This window comes from Schistocerca americana, chromosome 3 (assembly GCF_021461395.2).
Source record: "Schistocerca americana isolate TAMUIC-IGC-003095 chromosome 3, iqSchAmer2.1, whole genome shotgun sequence".
NCBI lineage: Eukaryota > Metazoa > Arthropoda > Insecta > Orthoptera > Acrididae > Schistocerca > Schistocerca americana.
Genome location: NC_060121.1, coordinates 943,348,924 through 943,375,362, shown reverse-complemented (window position 1 = coordinate 943,375,362; position 26,439 = coordinate 943,348,924). Strand labels below are relative to the sequence as shown.

Genomic DNA, 26,439 nt, shown 5'->3' with positions numbered 1-26,439 from the left:
TACATTACACTCGTTCGTCCTCTGTTAGAATATTGCTGCGCGGTGTGGGATCCTTACCAGGTGGGATTGACGGAGGACATCGAAAGGGTGCAAAAAAGGGCAGCTCGTTTTGTATTATCACGTAATAGGGGAGAGAGTGTGGCAGATATGATACGCGAGTTGCGAGTTGCAAAGACATTTTTCGTCGTGGTGAGATCTATTTACGAAATTTCAGTCACCAACTTTCTCTTCCGAATGCGAAAATATTTTGTTGAGCCCAACCTACATAGGTAGGAATGATCATCAAAATAAAATAAGAGAAATCAGAGCTCGAACAGAAAGGTTTAGGTGTTCGTTTTTCCCGCGCGCTGTTCGGGAGTGGAATGGTAGAGAGATAGTATGATTGTGGTTCGATGAACTCTCTGCCAAGCACGTAAATGTGAATTGCAGAGTAATCATGTAGATATAGATAACTAAAGGAACATTTTTTTCTGAAAGCAGGTTGGTCACATTCCGGATTCCAATAATTCATTTCATTCTCCACCCTTTTGGCTACAAAATCCCCAACATACTCTCCGTTCAATGGGACGGCCTTACGCCACCTTGCTGGGAGGCCTCTAAGCCCGCATTGTATCACTCTATTGGTCGATGTCGGAGCCAACTTCTTGCTGGATCATCCGCGTACTGCTTCCCCCACAGGGCATCCTTCATTGGGCCAAATAGATTGAAAGTACGAACGAGATCCGGGCTGTTTGGTGGATGAGGAAGAGCAGCAAATAAAGTTTTCTGAGCTCCTCGCGGGTACGCAGATTTGCGTGAGGCCTCGCTTCGTCACGGAGAAGTTACGTTGCATTTTTTTGTGGCGACCAATGCCCTGAGACTCTTTCTTCAATTTTTTTCTTCACCTTGAGGGGTGAGCAGTAAAACAGAAGTGATTTCTGGCGTTCCCCAAGGTAGTGTTATAGGCGCTTCGCTGTTCCTTATCTATATAAACGATTTGGCAGACAATCTGAGCAGCCGTCTTCGGTTGTTTGCAGATGACGCTGTCGTTTATCGACTAATAAAGTCATTAGAAGATCAAAACAAACTGCAAAACGCTTTATAAGAAATATCGCAATGGTGCGAAAGTGGCAGTTGACCTTAAATAACGAAAAGTGTGAGGTCATCCACATGAGTGCTAAAAGGAACGCGTTAAACCTCGGTTACACGATAAATCAGTCTAATCCAAAAGCCGTAAATTCAACTAAATACGTAGGTATTACAATTACGAACAATTTAAATTGGAAGGAACACACAGAAAATCTTGTGAGGAAGGCTAACCAAAGACTGCGTTTTATTGGCAGAACACTTAGAAAATGCAACAGACCTACCAAGGAGACTGCCTACACTTCGCTTGTCCGTCCTCTTTTAGAATACTGTTGCGCGGCTTGAGATCCTTACCAGATAGGACTGACTGAGTGCATCGAAAAAGTTCAAAGAAAGGCAGCACGTTTTGTATTAGCGCGAAATATGGGAGACAGTGTCACAGAAATGATACAGGATTTGGGCTGGACATCATTAAAAGAAAGGCGTTTTTCGTTGCGACGGAATCTTCTCACGAAATTCCTATCACCAACTTTCTCCTCCGAATGCGAAAATGTTTTGTTGACACGACCTACATAGGGAGGAACGATCACCAAGATAAAATAAGGGAAATTAAAGCTCGTACGGAAAGGTATAGGTGTTCACTTTTCCCGCGCGCTATACGAGATTGGAATAATAGAGAATTGTGAAGGTGGTTCGATGAACCCTCTGGCAGGCACTTAAATGTTATTTGCAGAGTATCCATGTAGATGTAGATGTAGATGCAGACATCAAACAAAATAACCCCTCGAGAGACCCAGAAGACAGTCACCATGACTTCACCGGCTGAGGCTGTGGCTTTGTTGAGCTTTTGCTTCGGAGGAGATGTGGTGCAGAGCCACTCCATGGATTGGCGTTTTGTTTTCGTCTCGAAGTGACGAACCGATGTTTCATCGCCTGTGATGAAGTTTGACAAAAAAAGGTCACGATCAGCCTTCTAAAGCGCAAGCAATTCCTCATAGATGGTCCTTCGTTGCTCTTTGTGTTCTTTTCTTTGCCCAGCGGGCACACAGCTTCGAGTACACCAATGGTGGAAGAATGCGCCAGCACTACCAAGAAGACGTCAAGTTGTGGAGCGACGTTTGCGATCCGTCGGTCACCTCCAACGTGCAGCAGTCAGCTCTGTGCGGCCAGCCGGTACGCGCGAGATCGACCTTGCAATAGTGACAATACGCCTCGACCAACGGCTCTCCGTGTTTTTGTTCACTGCCAGGTCTTCGTAGACATTCCGCAAGTGCCTATGAATATCTGTGATGCTCCGGTTTTCCACCAAAAGAGACCCGAATGACAGCTTTGTGCTTGGAACACTCCAGCATTACAGATGCTGGTATGGAGCCGCCGCCGCCTATGGGAACTTCATGAAACTGTAGGGGCCAAAGCAGAACTACTCCACGTTGTTCTACAACAGATTCCGCACTTTTTTCCACCGAAATTCTGGTACCGAGCGCCGCGGGTTTCGAATCCGTGCCATATGACATGGACCTCGAATACAACTAGAGGTAGATCCAGCCGTCGCGCCGTAAGCCGTGGCGGCGCGCGCGCTCCTGGCTTGGGTATAATGTGAGGGCGCCACGGTGGAGCACGTGGTCCCAGCGGCCAATAGCAACGTGCTCTATCAGGTATTTAAAACGCCTGCTTCTCGCTCAGCAGGCAGTCTGATATTCGCGTTAGTCTATCGACATCTCACCTACAGACAGCGTGTTTACTTGGTTTCCGTGTACGAGTGGACATCGTGGATTCGTGAGGTTTCGCTTGTGACCCCGTTGCTATTTGCGTGTTGTTGTTCGTTAGGTCTTGCTCGGTCGTCCGTCGTTGTTCGTGTCCGTCCTTCCCCGTTCGTTTTGCTTGTTCGCGGGGCGCTCCTGTTTGGTCCCGCCGCGCTTTCGTTCTCGGCAACACAACAGAAATCGTCCGAGAAAAAAATGTGTTGTACTGCTTTTTGAACGCCGTTTATCAATGCCTAGTGTTGTGATTCTCTGTGACAACTAGAGCGGCCATCGGAGTGCATTTGTATTATTTTTGTTTAATGCTGTTGCCAGGTCCAGTATGGAATATGCGGGGCGTGAATAGTGACAGATGTTAGGTGATCACTGTGAAGGACTCGGAGATGCCATAAACTCGTGTTAAACAGAGCTATCGCCATCTGACAGAGTTTGAAATGAGCCTCTTTGTATGTCTCCATTTGGCAGGCTGGTCGAATCGTGCAGCATCCAGATTTGTCGAACATTCAGATGCGACAGTGGCCTGATGTTGGACAGCATGGGAATCTGAGGGCAAGCATACTAGTTGTCACCGTTCCCGTCGACCACGTCCGGCCACCAGAAGGGAGGAAGAGTAAGCAATGGACTCCCTGCAACGTTCTCTGTCATCCGGGAGACTCGCAGCAGCTGGACTAGAGAATTACTGCCCCACGTGTGGGCTGCCGTTAACATCGAGAAAATGAACGGCTGCGTCTGGAGTGATACCGTGACAGGAAGCATGGGCTGCTGATGAACGCAGTCGCACTGTGTCCAGCGATTCGCGGTTCACACTGCCGTAGATGATCATCACCGTCGAGTGTGGTGGCGACATGGGGAGGGACTCAATTCTTCCACCGTTTTGGAGATGCACAGCCACGTTACTCCTGGCATCATGGTGTAGGGAGTTCGGTCGCGGCTGGTAATGATCGATGGAACTCTGATTGGCGCAACTGTATGCCCCGGACGTATTGTGTCTTCATGTGTTACCTTTCACGAAATACTACAGTGGTGCCATTTTTCAACAGGACAATACTCGTCCACGCATGGCACGTGTGTCTATGAACTGCCTGAGTGGCCACCAACGCTGCCAGATGTGCCTGCGATAGAACGTGTGTGTTTGTGGGGAGGGGGAGGGGGGGGGGGGGCAGGATGTCAAGCACCAGTTCTGGACCAGCTTGCTCAGGAGAGGGTACAACGCCTTCATGACATTTTTCCCAAATGAATCAGTGCATGCCGGAAGCAGTGTAATGTCATACTGTTAAGCGGACTCACTCCCGAGTTCTTCGTAAATTTGACATTATTTTGAAATCACTGAAATAACTTGACACACCCTCTCACCCGGTGAGATTTCATTTCGTTTCTTTCTCCCCTTCTGGGTGCTTCACGTTTTTTTTAAGGCACTCTACATTTTCTCACACACAAGCAATTTCTGCCAAGCGACCATCTTCAAGTCACGGATTAGCATTGTATCAAGTTATAGGAAGGTCTTTTGGCGTCAAATAGATAACTTTTCTTAGTTGCAGTATCAGCCACAACTGCCACTATTATACATTTTTCATCAGTCAAAAAATGGACTGTCCATTGCAGTGTTCAACATACTGTGTAGCCAAAATGGTATCAAATATTGAATGCTGTTCGTTTGTTTAGGACCTTTACGAAGTTGGGTTAACGGAAGATCAAAATGGTTCAAATGGCTCTGAGCACTATGGGACTTAACATCTATGGTCATCAGTCCCCTAGAACTTAGAACTACTTAAACCTAACTAACCTAAGGACATCACACAACACCCAGCCATCACGAGGCAGAGAAAATCCCTGACCCCGCCGGGAATCGAACCCGGGAACCCGGGCGTGGGAAGCGAGAACGCTGCCGCACGACCACGAGATGCGGGCGTTAACGGAAGAGATAGAGAAGATTCAAAGACGAGCAGACACCTTGTCATGTGTTCGTTTAGCGAGAGTATGGGCGTTTCCAAATTCTTCGACAAACTTCAGTGAGAGACGCTACAAGAAAGACACTGCTGCACATCGCGGGGAGCCTTTCAACATTCCAAAAAACTACGTTCCAAAACAAGACCAAAGCCAGGGATCTCTGCGGTCTTTCTCCCCGTTTACCATCCCAGAATGGAACGGTAAATAGGGAAATTAATGCTAAACAGTATGTACTTTCTGCACACACCACACGGGCCTTGCGTATTACAAATGTAGATGTAGGAACGCCGCTAGTAACTACTGTACATTAAAGCCAGAAACACCGAACAGCTGAAGTTTTTCCTTGTTTACTATTATAGCTCCAAGGAATTATCTACAATTTAAACACAATACAGCGCTGGTTTTCTGCTGCAGATCAAGCGGAAAATGAGGAGACGAAGCTTCCTTCTTCAATTCTGTAGGACACCTTTGAGAAGGAAGCAGTAGCAAGCAGCGAAGAGAACAAATGGTCTAAGCTGCCACTGGAACGACATTCCCTTGCGACGCTGTGACTGCTCTGAACGAACGTCGCGCGGTGGCGTATAGGGAAATTAAAAACGACACAATTAAAAACATCTGCGAAATCTAAGTCTCTTCGTTTTGTCCTCTGCGAAGTGACACTGGTTGTAAAAAAAAAAGGCACAGTACAGACAAACGCCCCGTCGATGACGAGGTCATTAGAACCAGAACATAACCTCTGAACGGACAGGGATAGGGAAGGAAATTGGCCGGGTTCTTTCCTAAGGAACCACTTAGACATGCTGACTGTGAGTGGGTGGACAATACAGGCATGTCTTCGGCATTACTAATGTGCCGGTTACCGGCTGTTCGTTCGCGATGCCGTACGGAGCTCTGGCGTACCAATGGTTTCTGCCACCATTCCGTTACCAGTGTTTTCTGCCTGGTACCACCATTTCATGAATTTTGTTTTGAGTACCAGGGCGCTTAGCACGAAACCATTGATGCTTCTGCAAGACAGACACCTAGTGGTACACTTGAGATACTGCTACGAATGTATCGCAGTGCATCGTAGCAGTCACTTACAGCGTTCAAAGTAGCAGTCGGCGAGGAGTTGTGCTACGTGATCGCAGCAGATTGTAACATACTTTTTTTTTTTAATAATGGCCATATTGAAAAAAGAGACAGTGAAAAAGAGTATGTCCAAAGTTTCTCTTAACGTAAATTTTAATTTATACTACTGCTCTTATGAGTGGCTTCGAAATGAAACCACTAGGGCAGTATTTGGTTTTTATACGAAATTTATTTAATTTTAGGTTCATTTTTGCTTGTTATTTAGGACTACAATTTGTTTTAAACATTATGAGTTCAAGGAAGTTTCGAGATATAGGATTGTGACTAGAAAAACCGTGAATCTGCTTTAAAATATATCACATGAAATGATGTGTGGTTGGAAACTGTGTGTCCTAGTTGTTCCAAAGTGAAATCATCTCCTTAAAACAATTGATTCTTTAATTTTTCCGAATATCTTCTTGTATTCGTTGCTTTCTGTGATAATAAAGGCTACTTTTCTGAAAAATTTTAAAATTATATAATTTTTCATGCTGTTGGGACTCAAAGCGTCGCAGAATTCCCGTAGCAACAGTGGTCACGTCGAGAGAGCATCTGGTGCCTATGTTTTTCAAGACACTGTTACCTCATCATAGGCTGTTCTCAGTGGATATCATTAATGACTCTTCTCCCTACCCAATTAACTCATCGTCTAGCAGATCCTCCTAAGGACCTACGACGTACTGAGAGTGTAACGAGACGAGATTTTAACACATCTATTCACCGAAGACATTTATCTGGTCTGCCACAGCGGACCCATAACGTATCCACTCTTTCCTAAACCCACTGCCCACCCGAACAAATTCTATTCTTGTTATAAAAATAAAAAGTAACTGTCCAAAACGGAATTTATGGCATTTCTACTGATGGTGATCGGTTTCGGTGCGAAACTATTTTACTTAGATCATATAAGGAGCCCGGTGCTCGTATCCGCTACCGTAGCTTAATGTGTCCGTCAGAATGGAGAGACCTGCACGAAAATACAATTGCAAGTGGGAATTTAGACAGAGGGCTAAATAAAACGGAGACACTTGAGACAGAATGATCACGCACCCTGACGAATTCGGACGAGCGGCCTTCAGCGCCGGAAGCTTTTCCGCCGCACATTGAGAGCAGTACTCGTCAAGTGGCGATTAGCTAGCGTGAGCCGAGATGCAAAGCGGCTATTGGCGGAACAGAGGGCGACGCCGCCTGTGATCAGTCAGCAGCGATGATGGGCCGCCTCGCAGGTCACCAGAGCTGCGCCTCACTGGGCACTAAATGTGGTCGCCGCTACCAGTCTGCAGGCAGCAATCGGTGTCTGTCTGGCGAGGCGCTCTCCCATATGATGAATGATAGTGACAATTCGATAGCCTGTTATGAATTTAAACTGATATCTTCGTCCAGTGAATAATGATACCTCGTGGGAAGAATGAAGTCATCCTACATCCCGAAATACTGCCTTATATTCCGCCTTATTAAGGTATGAACGCCATGGATAAAACACTCTAAGGGAAAAAAAAGAACAAACGACGCATCACGAAGTACGAGGGTCACTCCAAAAGAAATGCCCACTATTTCTTTTTGAATCCATCTTTCATTCTACGAGGTGCATTCAAGTTCTAGGGCCTCCGATTTTTTTTCTCCGGACTGGAAAGAGAAACATGCGCATTGTTTTAAAATGAGGCCGCGTTCATTGTCAATACGTCCCAGAGATGGCAGCACCGTACGGCAGATGGAATTTTACCGCCATCGGCGAGAATGACAACTGTTTTAAATACTTAAAATGGCGACGTTTTCCTTACTTGAACAGCGTGCAATCATTCGTTTTCTGAATTTGCGTGGTGTGAAACCAATTGAAATTCATCGACAGTTGAAGGAGACATGTGGTGATCGAGTTATGGATGTGTCGAAAGTGCGTTCGTGGGTGCGACAGTTTAATGAAGGCAGAACATCGTGTGACAACAAACCGACACAACCTCGGGCTTGCACAAGCCGGTCTGACGACACGATCGAGAAAGTGGAGAGAATTGTTTTGGGGGATCGCCGAATGACTGCTGAACAGATCGCCTCCAGAGTTGGCATTTCTGTGGGTTCTGTGCACACAATCCTGCACGACGACCTGAAAATGCGAAAAGTGTCATCCAGGTGGGTGCCACGAATGTGCTGACGGACGACCACACGGCTGCCCGAGTGGCATGTTGCCGAGCAATGTTGACGCGCAACGACAGCATGAATGGGACTTTCTTTTCGTCGGTTGTGACAATGGATGAGATGTGGATGCCATTTTTCAATCCAGAAACAAAGCGCCAGTCAGCTCAATGGAAGCACACAGATTCACCGCCACCAATAAAATTTCGGGTAACCGCCAGTGCTGAAAAAATGATGGTGTCCATGTTCTGGGACAGCGAGGGCGTAATCCTTACCCATTGCGTTCCAAAGGGCACTACGGTAACAGGTGCATCCGACGAAAATGTTCTGAAGAACAAATTCCTTCTTGCACTGCAACAAAAACGTCCGGGAAGGGCTGCGCGTGTGCTGTTTCACCAAGACAACGCACCCGCACATCGAGCTAACGTTACGCAACAGTTTCTTCGTGATAACAACTTTGAAGTGATTCCTCATGCTCCCTACTCACCTGACCTGGCTCCTAGTGACTTTTGGCTTTTTCCAACAATGAAAGACACTCTCCGTGGCCGCACATTCACCAGCAGTGCTGCTATTGCCTCAGCGATTTTCCAGTGGTCAAAACAGACTCCTAAAGAAGCCTTCGCCGCTGCCATGGAATCATGGCGTCAGCATTGTGAAAAATGTGTACGTCTGCAGGGCGATTACGTCGAGAAGTAACGCCAGTTTCATCGATTTCGGGTGAGTAGTTAATTAGAAAAAAAATCGGAGGCCTTAGAACTTGAATGCACCTCGTACATGTTTGAAAGTTTTACAGTGTGTAGATACATCCTTTAGGAGCAATATTTTCATTTCTCCACATAATTTCCATCGCTCTCAACTGCCTTACGCCATCTTGGAACCAGCGGCTGTATACCCGCACGGTAAAATTCGGGACCAACCTGCTGGAGCCACTGTTGGCAGCGTGCACAAGGGAGTCGTCATCTTCAAACCTTGTTCCACGAAGAGAGTCTTTCAGTTTCCCAAAGAGATGATAGTCACATGGAGCCAGGTCAGGACCGTAAGGCGGATGTGTCAGTGTTGTCTATCCGAGTTTTGTGATCGCTTCCATGGTTTTTTGACTGACATGTGGCCGTGCATTGTCGTGCAACAGCAAAACATCCTGCTTTTGCCGACGTGGTCGAACACGACTAAGTCGAGCTTGAAGTTTCTTCAGTGTCGTCACATATGCATCAGAATTTATGGTGGTTCCACTTGGCACGATTTCCACAAGCAAGAGTCCTTCGGAATCGAAAAACGCCGTAGCCATAACTTTTCCAGCAGAAGGTGTGGTTTTGAATTTTTTTTCTTGGGTAAACTTGCATGATGCCTCTCCATTGATTGCCTCTTCGTCTCTGAAAATGATTGAGCCATGTTTCATCACCTGTCATAATTCTTCCAAGAAATTAATTTCCACCATTCTCGTACTGTTCCAAAAGTTCGCTGCATACCGTTTTTCTTGTTTCTCTGTGAGCCACTGTCAACATCCTGGAAACTCACTTGGAACAAACCTTTTTTAATGTCAACACTTTCAGTATTCTGCTAACACTTCCTTCCCCTATCCCAACGTAGCGTGACAATTCGTTCACTGTGATGCATCTGTCAGCAGTCACCAGTTTGTTAACTCTCTGCACATTGTCTGGAGTGTGTGCAGTACGAGGCTTGCCGCTGCGAGGACAATCCTCAACATTGCCGTGCCCGCTTTCATCACGTAACTTGCTTGCCCACCGACCAACTGTGCTGCGATCGACAGCAGCATCTCCATACACATTTCTCAACCTCTTGTGGATGTTTCCCACTGTGTCGTTTTCACAGCACAGGAGTTCTATGACAGCACGTTGCTTCTGACGAACGTCAAGTGCAGCAGCCATCTTGAAGACATGCTGTGACGGCGCCACTCACGGGAACAGGTTGAACTGAGTTTGAAAACAAGCGGGAAGGATGTATCTACAAACTGTAAAACTTTCAAACATGCAGAATGAAAAGTGTATTTTTACAAAAATAGTGTGCATTTCTTTTGGAGTGACCCTCGTAATTATCGGAACGAGAGAGAAATCGATAGATGTAATAAAGATGTAAAGACAGAGAAATGATTACAATTTCAGAAATACTCGATGATTTATTGAAGAAATGGAGCTTCACAAATTGAGCAAGTGAATAACGCGCTGGTCCACCTCTGGCCCTGATGCAACCAGTTACTCGGCTTGGCATTGATTGACAGAGTTGTTCGATGTCCTCCTGAGGGATAGCGTGCCACATTATGTCCAGTTGGCCACGAAGGGCAACAAAACGGTGCGTAGAATATACTTGACGTACTGCTGTGCTGTAAGGGTGCCATGGATGACAAACACAGGGGACTTGCAACGAAAAGATGTGCTACCCCTGGTGATCACTCCTGGCTGTCAGGCCGTATGGTGGACGACAATCAGGTTGGTATCCCACCGCTGACATGGGCGTCTCCAGATACGTCTTCGCCGGAAATCGGAGGTCAGTTCGATACGGGACTCATCACTGAAGACAATTCTACTCTAGTCAATGAGTTCCAGGCCGAAGACGTGTCTGAAGACGCCCCAGACAGCTGTGGAACACCAACCCGACTGTCGCATACCACACACCGCGACAACCAGGAGTCATGGTCTGGCGTGTCGCTACTTTTCACAGCAGGAGTCCTTTGGTTGTCACCCCCGGCACAACGGCACACCTACAATATTCTATGGCTCGTTTTGTTGCCCTTCCTGGCAAGCCGTTCTGGGCTTGCATTTCAGAAAGATGCTGCTCCCCCACACACGGCGACAGTTTTTGCTGCTTGTCTTCGGGCTTGGCAAACCCTACCTTGGCCAGCCGCAGGATCTCGCCGGGTCTCCCCCCAATTGAGAACGTTTGGAACATTAGGCAGGGCCCTCGAACCAGGTCGAGATTTTCACGAAGCAACGCACCAATTGCACAGAATTTGACACGATATTCCACAGAAAAATAGCCAACAATTCTGTCAATCAATGCCACCCACCCCATCGTGCGCGCTCGTATTTGCGACTGATGGGCCAATACTGACCCTACAACTTATCTTAGAAGCTAGATTAAGAAAAGGCAAAGCTACGTTTCTAGCATTTGTAGACTTAGAGAAAGCTTTCGGCAATGTTGAGTGGAATACTCTCTTTCAATCTCTGAAGGTGGCAGGAGTAAAATACAGGGAGCGAAATGCTATTTACAATTTGCACAGAAACCAGATGGCAGTTATAAGAGTCGAGGAACATGAAAGGGAAGCAGTGGTTGGAAAGGGAGTGAGACAGGGTTGTAGCCTCTCCCCAATGTTATTCAATCTGTATATTGAGCAAGCAGTAAAGGAAACAAAAGAAAACTTCGGAGTAGGTACTAAAATCCATGGAGAAGAAATAAAAACTTTGAGGTTCGCCGATGACATTGTAATTCTGTCACAGGCAGCAAAAGACTTGGAAGAGCAGTTGAACGGAATGGGCAGTGTCTTGAAAGGAGGGTATAAGATGAACATCAACAAAAGCAAAACGAGGATAATGGAATGTAGTCGAATTAAGTCGGGTGATGCTGAGGGAATTAGATTAGGAAATGAGAGACTTAAAGTAGTAAAGGAATTTTGCTATTTAGGGAGAAAAATAACTGATGATGGTCGAAGTAGAGAGGATATAAAACGTAGACTGGCAATAGCAAGAAAAACGTTTCTGAAGAAGAGAAATTTGTTAATATCGACTATAGATTTAAGTGTCAGGAAGTCGTTTCTGAAAGTATTTGTATGGAGTGCAGCCACGTAAGGAAGTGAAACATGGACGATAAATAGTTTGGACGAGAAGAGAATAGAAGCTTTCGAAATGTGGTGCTACAGAAGAATGCTGAAGATTAGATGGGTAGATCACATAACTAATGAGGAGATATTCAATAGAATTGGAGAGAAGAGGAGTTTGTGGCACAACTTGACTAGAAGGAGGGATCGGATGGTAGGACATGTTCTGAGGCATCAAGGGACCACCAATTTAGTATTGGAGGGCAGCGTGGAGGGTAAAAATAGTAGAGGGAGGCCAAGAGATGAATACACTAAGCAGATTCAAAGGATGTAGGTTGCAGTACGCACTGGGAGATGAAGCAGCTTGCACAGGATAGAGTAGCATGGAGAGCTGCATCAAACCAGTCTCAGGACTGAAGACCACAACAACAACAACGGGTGAATGCTTACGAAACAAGGAAGAAAGAGCATACGAATCAAAGTGGCAGTGGTTATGCCGTTCCATGGTTGGGAGAAGTGGACTGACTCTGTCGTGTGCATCACGACACCTCCCCATGATGCGGAGAACAAAAGGGTTTGCCACACGAAAAAGTAAAAACGAATATAGGCGCGGAAACATCGCGACAAACCAAATTACATCCTAGATGATAGGTTAACTGCCAGCAAAATTTCCTCATCAACATCGTTTGGTTGCAGATGACAAGCTACTTGTAGTAAATAATACACAAGTGATCCGGAAAATTCAAGCACACCAAGTGTAAAGGTATTAACAAAAAGAAACGAACTATTGTTTGAACTAAAATCTACATAATTTTGTAATCATTTAACAAAAGTGTTCACACTACAGAATAAATAAAACGGAAACCCACTGATGATGGCACAGTGGTGCTGAAACATGTTTTGGTACTGAGAAAAAACGGTGTTTTGCATAACTGGTGGACCTCACATCCTACAATTTTAACTGCAAACACAGTCAACACAAGGAGCTGCAAATCCAAATGATGAAAGATGACGAGAAATACTGCAACGGCGGAAGTGTAATTCCTTAGAACAGCTGCAAGTGATGAAATAAAGACTGGGTGCAGTCACAAAAAAAGGAGCACCACAGAGGAATTATCCGAATTGGACGGAAATCTGTAGATCTGACGTACATTATTACAATTTCCGAAAAATTTGATGATCTATTCAAAAGAAAGAGCTTTACAAATTGAGCAAGTCAGTATCGCTTTGATCCACCTCTGCCCCTTATGCAAGGAATCGTTCGGCTGTGCATTGATTGGGGATATCGTGCCACATTTTGTTCAATTGGCGTGTCAGATCTTCAAAATCACTGGCTGGTTTGAGTATCCTGCCCAGAATGCCCTAACATTCTGGACTGAGAGAGATCGTGCGACCTTCCTGTCCAAGGCGGGGTTTGGCAAGTGGGAGTGGGCATTGCTGAAATGTAAGCCTACGTTGACGTGCTGCTGCGCTGTAAGGGTACCGCGGATGACAACTACAGGGGTCCTGCAACGAAAATATATGGCATCCCTGAACATGAGTTCTTGTCGTCGGGCCGTATGGCGGGTGACAGTCAGGTTGATACCCCAATGATGAATCCGGAGCTCTGAGTACCTCTTTGGCGACTGCTCAGTCCTCTCCTCCTGACAACTCTCTAGGTGGACCGCTTCCTTTCTGACGCTGTGCTCCGCCACGGTTCGTCCATTCCTGCCAACACCGTCGAGTAGTGGTATCCCAGATCACGTAAGAAACATATTTCCCGATCGCTTGGTCTAGCAGGCAACCATTGTCAGGGAACGGCCACCAGGCAGCGACAGCGTCACACACTTACTTGTGGCACCAACCACTAGGTAGCACTCCGTTGTGTGAAATATGTGGCAACATCGACCGTACGCGTGCAGCTTTCCACTGTCAGGCGTCTGTGAAGTACAGCTGTTTTTGACATACCGGTGGTAGTGGATCGATTGGTTGTTTCGGGGGAAGGAGACCAGACGGCGAGGTCATCGGTCTCATCGGATTAGGGAAGGACGGGGAAGGAAGTCGGCCGTGCCCTTTGAAAGGAACCATCCCGGCATTTGCCTGGAGCGATTTAGGGAAATCACGGTAAACCTAAATCAGGATGGCCGGACGCGGGATTGCACCGTCGTCCTCCCTGATGCGGTAGTGGATCGAGTCGTCATGCCGAGTGCCTGCGAGTATATCAACTGTGGAAGGAGTAGACGGACAAATCCTGAACTAAAAATGTTCAGATTTCCCGTCAATGATAAAGAAAGGTTACAGAAGTGGATTTTAAATCAATGAATTAGTTACGAGTAAGAATTAATAAAGAGCCCTAATCCTATCTAAATTTTGTCGATCTTATATTCTGATATAACGTGGCAGCCCTTCCTTTATTTTTTTTCGAAGATATCGTTGTTAAGTGCGTACATGAAATTATATTCGTTTACCACTAACAGTAAACAAACGCAAAATGTGGTTATACTTAAGAACGCTTACAGAAATACTTAGAAAGGAAGCAAAATCTGTTTCTTAAACTTATTTACAGTCTCAATATGAAAAATATATTGTCATTATAACTCACCTAATCCCTATACATACTCTATGTAAAATAAATAATTCTGTCGGTAATGTCAGGACGCGAAACCCACTGCTCGGTGCAGTATTTGTCAGTAAATTAACTGATTATATTTCAAAGACATTGAGAAGATTTTGAAAGCTTTATAGTGTTAACCTACACGTGGAGATCTCTTTTACCACCATAATCCGTATCAGAAGAGCTGCATAACAAAGAAAGGCGAACGTAAAACCTATGCTACTGTAATACAGTCTGCAGTTCAAAAGTAACTCGCGAGAAATGTTTGTGTGTTGCTTTTCATTTACTTCATTTCGCATATGATTGTGAGTAGTATCCCAATAGTAGAAATAAACTTTGTTTGTAGAATTACAGGACCTAATCTACATTCTTCGATTGAAAACACGGGAAAAACCACAGCCGATCATGAGCTACAGTCAGCTGTGTGACGAATGCATTTCGCGCGCAGCGCTCTAGCCGAACACAAATCAGCCTAATTCACGTCACCGAAGATACAGCGTTGCCAATTCCGCGACATGGACAGGTCAGTTAGCATTGTAGCGTCGCCTGCGACATCTGTTGACCGACGGGAAAACTATTTTTACGGTTGCCTGTTCCGCCGTAAGGACGGTCAACCTGTTTCTTATGTGATCTGGGGTGGTATCGCTCCTACTCAAAGTCGAGCGATTACTGCCACGGTTCTCCCATTCCTGCCAACACCGTCGAATAGTGGTATCGCTCCTACTCCAAGTCGAGCGATTACTCCAACCCGCTTCTTTGAGCCCGTCTACACGTCCTCTCTCAAATGGGGACATCTGCGTATATTGTTCACGCGTCTGTCCGCGAGGAACAGCTTCTGTCCAACTGAGTGCACGGAATGAAATTCGCAGTGACTTTATAGCCTGCTATCGAAATGTTCTCTGTTTGCTATCCTTGCTGATATCGTATCTCAAAAATCCTTAGTATTACTAAACAACCTCATTGGAATAGGCCACAAACGCTTTCATCTTCCACCCAATTTAATGAAACTATATCACAATAGTATCTTAACTTCAATAGTAGGATAGGACTCAACGAGTGTCATGCCTGCTATGGCCGTAAGAAGAGTGCAGCGGAACAAATGGTTCAAATTGCTCTGAGCACTGTGGGACTTAACATCTGTGGTCATCAGTCCCCTAGAACTTAGAACTAATTAAACCTAACTAACCTAAGGACACCACACACATCCATGCCCGAGGCAGGATTCGAACCTGCGACCGTTGCAGTCGCGCGGTTCCGGACTGAGCGCCTAGAACCGCGAGACCACCGCGGCCGGCTGCAGCGGAACATGCTCCTACGTTCAGCAGGGGCATACAGGACAATACCTGGAGGGGCGCCTCTTGTGCTAATGGGGATCTGTCCACTGGACATTAAAATCCGTGAGCAGGCCGGCTGGTACTGGGCGAAGAAGGAGAATAGGGATAAGATTAGGGAGATACTTGGGGTTTACGCTGGGGATAAAAACGCGATTAAAAAGAGAGGGATCGAACTATGGCAGGAACAGTGGAACAACGGAGGATACGGGACGCAGAACCTATGAGCTGTTACCGAACATAGAAGAACGAGCAAAACATACATACTTCATGCCTACGAGAGGAATGCTGCACTTTCTTACTGGACTCGGACCCTACACAACATATCTATGTCGGTTTGGGAAGCAGGCTACACCCGCGTGCGACTGTCGTGCTGTGCAAGGCACCTCAGAACATGTGGTGTACGAGTGCCACCTCTTCGATGATGTAGCCAACGTGTGAGACCCAACTACCTTTATTTGTTCATGAGACCCAGAAAATATTAGATACAAGCTCCCAGGTAGATGCTATTTTTCTTGACTTCCGGAAGGCGTTCGATACAGTTCCGCACTGTCACCTGATAAACAAAGTAAGAGCTTACGGAAAATCAGACCAGCTGTGTGGCTGGATTGAAGAGTTTTTAGCAAACAGAACACAGCATGTTGTTATCAATGGAGAGACGTCTACAGACGTTAAAGTAACCTCTGGCGTGCCACAGGGGAGTGTTATGGGACCATTGCTTTTCACAATATATATAAATGACCTAGTAGATAGTGTCGGAAGTTCCATGCGGCTTTTCGCGGATGATGCTGTAGTATACAGAGAAGTTGCAGCATTAGAAAATTGTAGCGAAATGCAGGAAGATCTGCAGCGGATAGGCACTTGGTGCAGGGAGTGGCAACTGACCTTTAACATAGACAAATGTAATGTATTGCGAATACACAGAAAGAAGGATCCTTTATTGTTTGATTATATGATAGCGGAACAAACACTGGTAGCAGTTACTTCTGTAAAATATCTGGGAGTATGCGTGCGGAACGATTTGAAGTGGAATGATCATATAAAATTTATTGTTGGTAAGGCGGGTACCAGGTTGAGATTCATTGGGAGAGTGCTTAGAAAATGTAGTCCATCAACAAAGGAGGTGGCTTACAAAACACTCGTTCGACCTATACTTGAGTATTGCTCATCAGTGTGGGATCCGTACCAGATCGGTCTGACGGAGGAGATAGAGAAGATCCAAAGAAGAGCGGCGCGTTTCGTCACAGGGTTATTTGGTAACCGTGATAGCGTTACGGAGATGTTTAATAAACTCAAGTGGCAGACTCTGCAAGAGAGGCGCTCAGCATCGCGGTGTAGCTTGCTCGCCAGGTTTCGAGAGGGTGCGTTTCTGGATGAGGTATCGAATATATTGCTTCCCCCTACTTATACCTCCCGAGGAGATCACGAATGTAAAATTAGAGAGATTAGAGCGCGCACGGAGGCTTTCAGACAGTCGTTCTTCCCGCGAACCATACGCGACTGGAACAGGAAAGGGAGGTAATGACAGTGGCAAGTAAAGTGCCCTCCGCCACACACCGTTGGGTGGCTTGCGGAGTATCAATGTAGATGTAGATGTAGACCTACGACAACAACTTCCGAATAACGACACGTACCACCTACTAAGGCATGACAACTCCTCCTTCAATGTCTTGAACGAGCTAAGAGACGAAATCTCGAAAAAAGTCCTTAAGAACTTTCTAAGGGACAACCATTAATCAGTAAAAATTACACCAACTCAGACTCCGTGCACCTTTCCTGTTCCGCCGGGCCGGGAATTGGCCGCCTTGCTCTGGACTAGGGGGGGGGGGGGGGGGGGGGGGTGTATACAAAAACCGGTCAGGACCACGCACCAATTATGACACTAGATGTAAAAGTAGGTTAGATGTAGAAGATAGGATAATGCTTTTAGGATAGACTTCAGCGATACCAAGTTACTGGCCAGCCCTGTGCCAGGGGCATGCCTCCTGGGATTAGTTCAGTGGGCCAGGACATCCATCAGGTTTATAGAGCACTGTCACACCTGTAACGCTGCAGGTAGCGTAAGTTTCCTCGTAGATTATGTAGAATAAGGAACCACATAGCGGTAAGAACACAATTAAGATTACCTGTAGTGTAGAATAGAGAGCTGCATTTTTTCTGTAAGAGAATAGGACCCACTAATGTAGTTAAGTAGTGGGTTAATATATATAATGAAATGAATTTGAATAAAGATCCTTGCTAGCTGCCGGCGATACTGCGCTGCAGCGTCGTACATACATCCGTCGGCCGCCAAAGTTTAAAGTTTTGCATTTTCCTTCGAATTCTGTATAAATATCAATTCGTGAAACTCCTTCGTGGTGCGTCTTCTTTCCTTATAGTGTAAATTAAATATTTTTATTGATAAGTGAAAATACAGAAGAACAGAAGAGCAACTGGTGCGAGCAGGTACCACGAAAGGAAGTCCAGGAGACTGCGAAGAAGGCTTTGCTATTATTGACCGACTCGTTGAGGAGATGTTGGGTGGTCGATGAAGGTATGAGAGAATGGCCTTGATCTTACCATTTGAAAGGAACGGATTACGTGATGATGTTAAAACCAGCAGCTGATGGGGCTAGGTCGTCTAAAAAGTGACAAAAGGGACCGCAAAAGTTTGGGACGCAGTCGAAAATGTTTAGTATTTTGATGAGAACTTGAAAGTGGGTCTCCATATTGTGTGGACTAGTGCGCGGGCTGGGTGATTTCTATTCTGCTGCCTCGCCCTGACTAACAATGGAGCCACTTACAGCGCCTGCGCGCGCTATACAGTGCATCTCTTTGTGGCGGCGCGTTGACTTGAGCGCAGTTTCCGATGGAGGGCAGCCGACCGCCGCTGTATAATCGAAAGCTGACCGCCTGCGGCGACGCGACGTCTGAATTATGGAGGCTGTTCAGGCGGGCCAGGAGTCGATAGGCGGCCGGCCCGCGGGTGCCTGCTGGGGTCGATGGGCCGCCATCTTGAATGACTGATGACTGCAATCCGAGCCGGCGCATGCCACCTCAGGCGCGCCGGGCTCCGGCGTCCGTCAACGAAACAATGCCGTGCGGACAAAGTCAGTCTCCAGCAATGTCAGAAAACTACACAACCTCCAACAGATGTATTTATTCATTTGTCTCGGTGGAAAAACCCAAGCGTAATTAGAGGTTCATAGAGTTTTGGAGCTGTAACACACGAACGTTCGACGATTCGGTACGATTATGGGGTTATTCGTGGATATACACTCCTGGAAATTGAAATAAGAACACCGTGAATTCATTGTCCCAGGAAGGGGAAACTTTATTGACACATTCCTGGGGTCAGATACATCACATGATCACACTGACAGAACCACAGGCACATAGACACAGGCAACAGAGCATGCACAATGTCGGCACTAGTACAGTGTATATCCACCTTTCGCAGCAATGCAGGCTGCTGTTCTCCCATGGAGACGATCGTAGAGATGCTGGATGTTGTCCTGTGGAACGGCTTGCCATGCCATTTCCACTTGGCGCCTCAGTTGGACCAGCGTTCGTGCTGGACGTGCAGACCGCGTGAGACGACGCTTCATCCAGTCCCAAACATGCTCAATGGGGGACAGATCCGGAGATCTTGCTGGCCAGGGTAGTTGACTTACACCTTCTAGAGCACGTTGGGTGGCACGGGATACATGCGGACGTGCATTGTCCTGTTGGAACAGCAAGTTCCCTTGCCGGTCTAGGAATGGTAGAACGATGGGTTCGATGACGGTTTGGATGTACCGTGCACTATTCAGTGTCCCCTCGACGATCACCAGTGGTGTACGGCCAGTGTAGGAGATCGCTCCCCACACCATGATGCCGGGTGTTGGCCCTGTGTGCCTCGGTCGTATGCAGTCCTGATTGTGGCGCTCACCTGCACGGCGCCAAACACGCATACGACCATCATTGGCACCAAGGCAGAAGCGACTCTCATCGCTGAAGACGACACGTCTCCATTCGTCCCTCCATTCACGCCTGTCGCGACACCACTGGAGGCGGGCTGCACGATGTTGGGGCGTGAGCGGAAGACGGCCTAACGGTGTGCGGGACCGTAGCCCAGCTTCATGGAGACGGTTGCGAATGGTCCTCGCCGATACCCCAGGAGCAACAGTGTCCCTAATTTGCTGGGAAGTGGCGGTGCGGTCCCCTACGGCACTGCGTAGGATCCTACGGTCTTGGCGTGCATCCGTGCGTCGCTGCGGTCCGGTCCCAGGTCGACGGGCACGTGCACCTTCCGCCGACCACTGGCGACAACATCGATGTACTGTGGAGACCTCACGCCCCACGTGTTGAGCAATTCGGCGGTACGTCCACCCGGCCTCCCGCATGCCCACTATACGCCCTCGCTCAAAGTCCGTCAGCTGCACATACGGTTCACGTCTACGCTGTCGCGGCATGCTACCAGTGTTAAAGACTGCGATGGAGCTCCGTATGCCACGGCAAACTGGCTGACACTGACGGCGGCGGTGCACAAATGCTGCGCAGCTAGCGCCATTCGACGGCCAACACCGCGGTTCCTGGTGTGTCCGCTGTGCCGTGCGTGTGATCATTGCTTGTACAGCCCTCTCGCAGTGTCCGGAGCAAGTATGGTGGGTCTGACACACCGGTGTCAATGTGTTCTTTTTTCCATTTCCAGGAGTGTATAAAAACTGACATCAAAATGAAGGAGGCATCAACAGAAGAGAAGAAGCACTTTTACGAGAAAGGAAATACGTATGAGAGATTATCTTTTTTATCATTGACAGTAAGTTTCATAGAAGTGATAGAATGTTGGTACTGAAAAGCCCAAATACAAGGTGCACCAGAATAACCCACAAAAGGTAACGATTAAGTGTCCCGCCAACAATACGGTCGTAGGAACCGGACAACCCAAGAACCTACAAGTTAGCAGCGAAGGATGGAGGTGGCGATGAGATGACATTTCGACCTGCATTGTATGAAGATACTGCAAGAGAAATACAAAAGTATCCGGCACTTAGGAGTATCGGGGAGTCTCCTGTTGTTAGGGAGGAGAGGGGTTCAAGTCTTCGTCTGGGTATCGGAATTCAGATTTAACTTGGTTTTCCTAAATCGATTAATGTGAATTACTGGGTGATACTTTTGAATAACTTTTACTAAGTTAATAACGAACTCGTTGTTGATGGCACGTCGAACCCTAATTTCTAGAAAAACGACGATTCGAAGTACAGGGTGTCCGAAAAGACTTTTCCTGATTACATAAATTGAAAGAAGTAAGATACAAATATGAAACTTGTGTCGAATTGTTTACAATCATCAAAGTTTTTTTTCTGTTTTAGGTTCGCAGTACGTAAGTAGTGGATGAGGTGCAGTGCCCAAGAAGCCATGTTACCCCATCAGGAGAAGGCACAGTGTGTCCTGTGGTACCATGAGACACGATCACCAACCACAGTGCAGAGACACTTCCAGACAACATTTGGAAGGAATCCACCTGATGTCAAGAGCATTAAAGCCTGGTATGAGAAGTCCAAGAACACAGGATCGGTTGCTGACCTTCCGAGGTCTGGTCGACCAAGAACCTCAGCAGACAGGGTGGAAGCTGTAAGGCAGTCTTTTCTGCGAAGTCCGAAGAAATCGATGCGCAGGGCCTCACGTGAATTACAGATGCCAAAAAGCTCTCTCCATGACATTTTACACAAACGTTTATTGTTTCGTGCATACAAAGTGCAAATCGTTCAGGCCTTGTTGCCCAATGACAGTACACGTCGATATGACTTTGCGGTCGAAATACTATCACGTATTGAGGACGATGATGGTTATCTCAGACGAATTGCCTTTTCCGACGAAGCGACCTTTTTTGTTAGTGGAATAGTGAATCGCCATAATGTACGCATTTGGGGTTCACAGCCCCCTGGCGAGGTCATGGAGTGCACCAGAGGCAGTCCAAAGGTGAATGTATGGTGCGCGCTATTGCACGATCGAATTATCGGGCCATTCTTCTTCGCTGAGGCTACCATCACATCTGCAGTGTATCTGGACATGTTGCAACTGTATGCTGTTCCTCAGCTGCTTCAGTATCACCCCGATGTCTTGTTTCAGCAAGACGGTGCACAGCCTCATTGGGGTTTGGATGTCCGTGCCTATCTCAATATGACCTTTCCTGGGCGATGTATTGGTCGTGACGGGCCAACGGTTTGGCCTCCACGCTCTCCTGACATAACCCCATTAGACTTCTTTTTATGGGGTTATCTCAAGGACGAGGTCTACCGAACAAGTGTACCAGATCTTGAAACCCAGCGGCAACGGATAACCACAGTCGTTGAATCTATCCCTCCAGTGATGTTGGCTAATGTGTGGACGGAAATTGAATATCGCCTAGATGTGCTATGTGCTACGAAGGGTGCTCATGTGGAAGTTTACTGATTTGTGGAAAAAAACTTTGATAGTTTGTAAACAACTAGACACCAGTTTCATATTCGTATCTTACTTCTAGCCTGAGTTATCAATTTATGTAATCAGGGAAAGACTTTTCGGACACCCTGTATATGGTGGTTCTTGTCCCGTTGCGACTCCTGTTTCAAACCCTCCACACGTTACCAACATCATCAACAATTCTTCGGCTTTGACAGGCCTTACTGCAGTTACTCGGCAAGAATCGTAGAAATTGATCCGAAAGACGGACACTCCCGTACGTTGCATGCTGAAGAAACGAAAACAAAGCGAATTCAAAAGAATATTGCATATTGAGGGAGATGTGCTTTTTACTTATTTTTAGCTGGACTTGGGTCAATACTTCTAGCAGACAGAAATGTCGTACATTATAACTATGGAAACGTGTCACGAATTAGCACGACGAAACTGGATGGCAACAAATGAGGTACCGATACTACTTCACAATTCCATCCCACAAGCTGACGGACAATAGTTGCTGCTGGTCTGACACGAGCGTGGCACTCCACACAAAACTACTGCGGCAGTTGACTAGCATTACGGTTGACAGAGGCCTCAACCGTGAACAGTACTAACTGAAGGAAGTTCGGCATACAGCCCAGCTCTGTATAGTTCATTGACAGAACTGAGCTCTGGATATTGAAAATAATTTAGCCTCATTTCTTGCACGTTGTTTACGATAGGTGCGTAGCTGCCTTCCCGCGAATACTCGCCATGCTATAACCAATAATCTCTATTTTTGTTCGGCCTTTGCGGCACTATACCCTATTACACTACACATTAAACACACCTTTCTATAAACAGTAATATTCCATCTTCGACAACTGAAGATCGAATGTAAAATGAAGCGTGGCCTCGCCACACACGATTGTCTACTGGCTTTCAAGGCAGGGATATTAGAATACAGGGACATGCCGTTACGCCACAAAAGTGAAGCCAGTGCCCGCCATACTGATGAGCCTTAATGAAATATCAGTACTGCAGCTGTGCTCTTAGATTTCACTTAAAAGGGAAATAAAACGTTCGGCTGTCTTCCCACGATGTACACCATGCTCGACGACTGAGAACTGGCGTAAAAAAATTAAATTTTTAATTGTATGATGATGAGTACTCATGCACAAAAATATATTGATTCAGAGTGCGTGCTCAAAACTGACTGTAAATTAAACGCATTAACGCTGAGAGGGTACGTTTAACGAAGGGTTTTACCGGAGAAACAGACTCCTAAGATCCATCAAAACATGCCCGAGGCAGGATTCGAACCGGCGTTCGTAGCAGTCGTGCGGTTCCGGACTGAAGCGCCTAGAACCGCTCGGCTACCACGTCTGGCTAACAAGTTTCAACTGAAGCTGTGCTCGGCATAGATGACGCCATATCCCCTTTATTATAACCTCCGTGTTTCAAGGTAGCGCCGCCAACGTTGATACGGCAGGCAATTGTTTGTTATGGAAACTCAGTTTAAGAAATATGGGCCTGCATCTACATCTACATCTACATTTATACTCCGCAAGCCACCCAACGGTGTGTGGCGGAGGGCACTTTACGGGCCACGGTCATTACCTCCCTTTTCTGTTCCAGTCGCGTATGGTTCGCGGGAAGAACAACTGTCTGAATGCCTCCGTACGCGCTCGAATCTCTCTTATTTTACATTCGTGATCTCCTCGGAAGGTATAAGTAGGGGAACCAATATATTCGATACCTCATCCAGAAACGCACTCTCTCGAAACCTGGCGAGCAAGCTATACCGCGATGCAGAGCGCCTCTCTTGCAGAGTCTGCCACTTGAGTTTGCTAAACATCTCCGTAACGCTATCACACTTACCAAATAACCCTGTGACGAAACGCGCCGTTCTTCTTTGGATCTTCTCTATCTACTCCGTCAACCCGATCTGGTACGGATCCCACACTGATGAGCAATACTCAAGTATAGGTCGAACGAGTGTTTTGTAAGCCACCTCCTTTGTTGATGGACTACATTTTCTAAGGACTCTCCCAATGAATCTCAACGTGGCACCCGCCTTACCAACAATTAATTTTATATGATCATTCCACTTCAAATCGTTCCGCACGCATACTGCAGCAGTGTTTGTTCCGCTATCATATAATCATACAATAAAGGATCCTTCTTTCTATGTATTCGCAATACATTACATTTGTCTATGTTAAGGGTCAGTTGCCACTCCCTGCACCAAGTGCCTATCCGCTGCAGATCTTCCTGCATTTCGCTACAATTTTCTAATGCTGCAACTTCTCTGTATACTACAGCATCATCCGCGAAAAGCCGCATGGAACTTCCGACGCTATCTACTAGGTCATTTATATATATTGTGAAAAGCAATGGTCCAATAACACTCCCTTGTGGCTCGCCAGAGGTTACTTTAACGTCTGTAGACGTCTCCCCATTGATAACAACATGCTGTGTTCTGTTTGCTAAAAACTCTTCAATCCAGCCATACAGCTGGTCTGATATTCCGTAGGCTCTTACTTTGTTTATCAGGCGACAGTGCGGAACTGTATCTAACGCCTTCCGGAAGTCAAGGAAAATAGCATCTACCTGGGAGCCTGTATCTAATAATTTCTGGGTCTCATGAAGAAATAAAGCGAGTTGGGTCTCACACGATCGCTGTTTCCGGAATCCATGTTGATTCCTACAGAGCAGATTTTGGGTTTCCAAAAACGACATGATACGCGAGCAAAAAAAATGTTCTAAAATTCTACAACAGATCGACGTCAGAGACATAGGTCTATAGTTTTGCGCATCTGCTCGACGACCCTTCTTGAAGACTGGGATTACCTGTGCTCTTTTCCAATCGCTGTTTCCGGAATCCATGTTGATTCCTACAGAGTAGATTCTGGGTTTCCAAAAACGACATGATACGCGAGCAAAAAGCATGTTCTAAAATTCTACAACAGATCGACGTTAGAGATATAGGTCTATAGTTTTGCGCATCCGCTCGACGACCCTTCTTGAAGACTGGGATTACCTGTGCTGTTTTCCAATCGCTGTTTCCGGAATCCATGTTGATTCCTACAGAGTAGATTCTGGGTTTCCAAAAAACGACATGATACGCGAGCAAAAAGCATGTTCTAAAATTCTACAACAGATCGACGTCAGAGATATAGGTCTATAGTTTTGCGCATCTGCTCGACGACCCTTCTTGAAGACTGGAATTACCTGTGCTCTTTTCCAATCATTTGGAACCTTCTGTTCCTCTAGAGACTTGAGGTACACGGCTGTTAGAAGGGGGGCAAGTTCTTTCGCGTACTCTGTGTAGAATCGAATTGGTATCCCGTCAGGTCCAGTGGACTTTCCTCTATTGAGTGATTCCAGTTGCTTTTCTATTCCTTGGGCACTTATTTCGATGTCAGCCATTTTTTCGTTTGTGCGAGGATTTAGAGAAGGAACTGCAGTGCGGTCTTCCTCTGTGAAACAGCTTTGGAAAAAGGTGTTTAGTATTTCAGCTTTACGCGTGTCATCCTCTGTTTCAACGCCATCATCATCCCGGAGTGTCTGGATATGCTGTTTCGAGCCACTTACTGATTTAACGTAAGACCAGAACTTCCTAGGATTTTCTGTCAAGTCGGTACATAGAATTTTACTTTCGAATTCACTGAACGCTTCACGCATAGCCCTCCTTACGCTAACTTTGACATAGTTTAGCTTCTGTTTGTCTGAGAGGTTTTGGCTGCGTTTACACTTGGAGTGAAGCTCTCTTTGCTTTCGCAGTAGTTTCCTAACTTTGTTGTTGAACCACGGTGGGTTTTTCCCGTCCCTCACAGTTTTACTCGGCACGTACCTGTCTAAAACGCATTTTACGATTGCCTTGAACTTTTTCCATAAACACTCAACATTGTCAGTGTCGGAACAGAAATTTTTGTTTTGATCTGTTAGGTAGTCTGAAATCTGCCTTCTATTACTCTTGCTAAACAGATAAATCTTCCTCCCTTTTTTTGTATTCCTATTAACTTCCATATTCAGGGATGCTGCAACGGCCTTGTGATCACTGATTCCCTGTTCTGCACTTACAGAGTCGAAAAGTTCGGGTCTGTTTGTTATCGGTAGGTCCAAGATGTTATCTCCACGAGTCGGTTCTAAGTTTAATTGCTCGAGGTAATTTTCGGATAGTGCACTCAGTATAATGTCACTCGATGCTCTGTCCCTACCACCCGTCCTAAACATTTGAGTGTCCCCGGCTATATCTGGTAAATTGAAATCTCCACCTAAGACTATAACATGCTGAGAAAATTTATGTGAAATGTATTCCAAATTTTCTCTCAGTTGTTCTGCCACTAA

At 46.3% G+C, this 26,439-nt stretch overlaps 2 protein-coding genes across 2 annotated transcripts in view; both read right to left on the bottom strand.

Moving 5' to 3' along the window:
* LOC124606563 (SH3 and multiple ankyrin repeat domains protein 3) overlaps window positions 1-18,732 on the bottom strand; it is a 147,307-nt gene extending 128,575 nt beyond the window's left edge. The window contains exon 1 of the mRNA XM_047138546.1: window positions 18,506-18,732. Within this exon, the coding sequence (XP_046994502.1) occupies window positions 18,506-18,732 (227 nt within the window). The remainder of the gene's footprint in view (window positions 1-18,505) is intronic.
* The window catches only part of LOC124606562, a 934,387-nt gene that overhangs the window by 2,286 nt on the left and 905,662 nt on the right, over window positions 1-26,439 (bottom strand). The window lies entirely within an intron of this gene.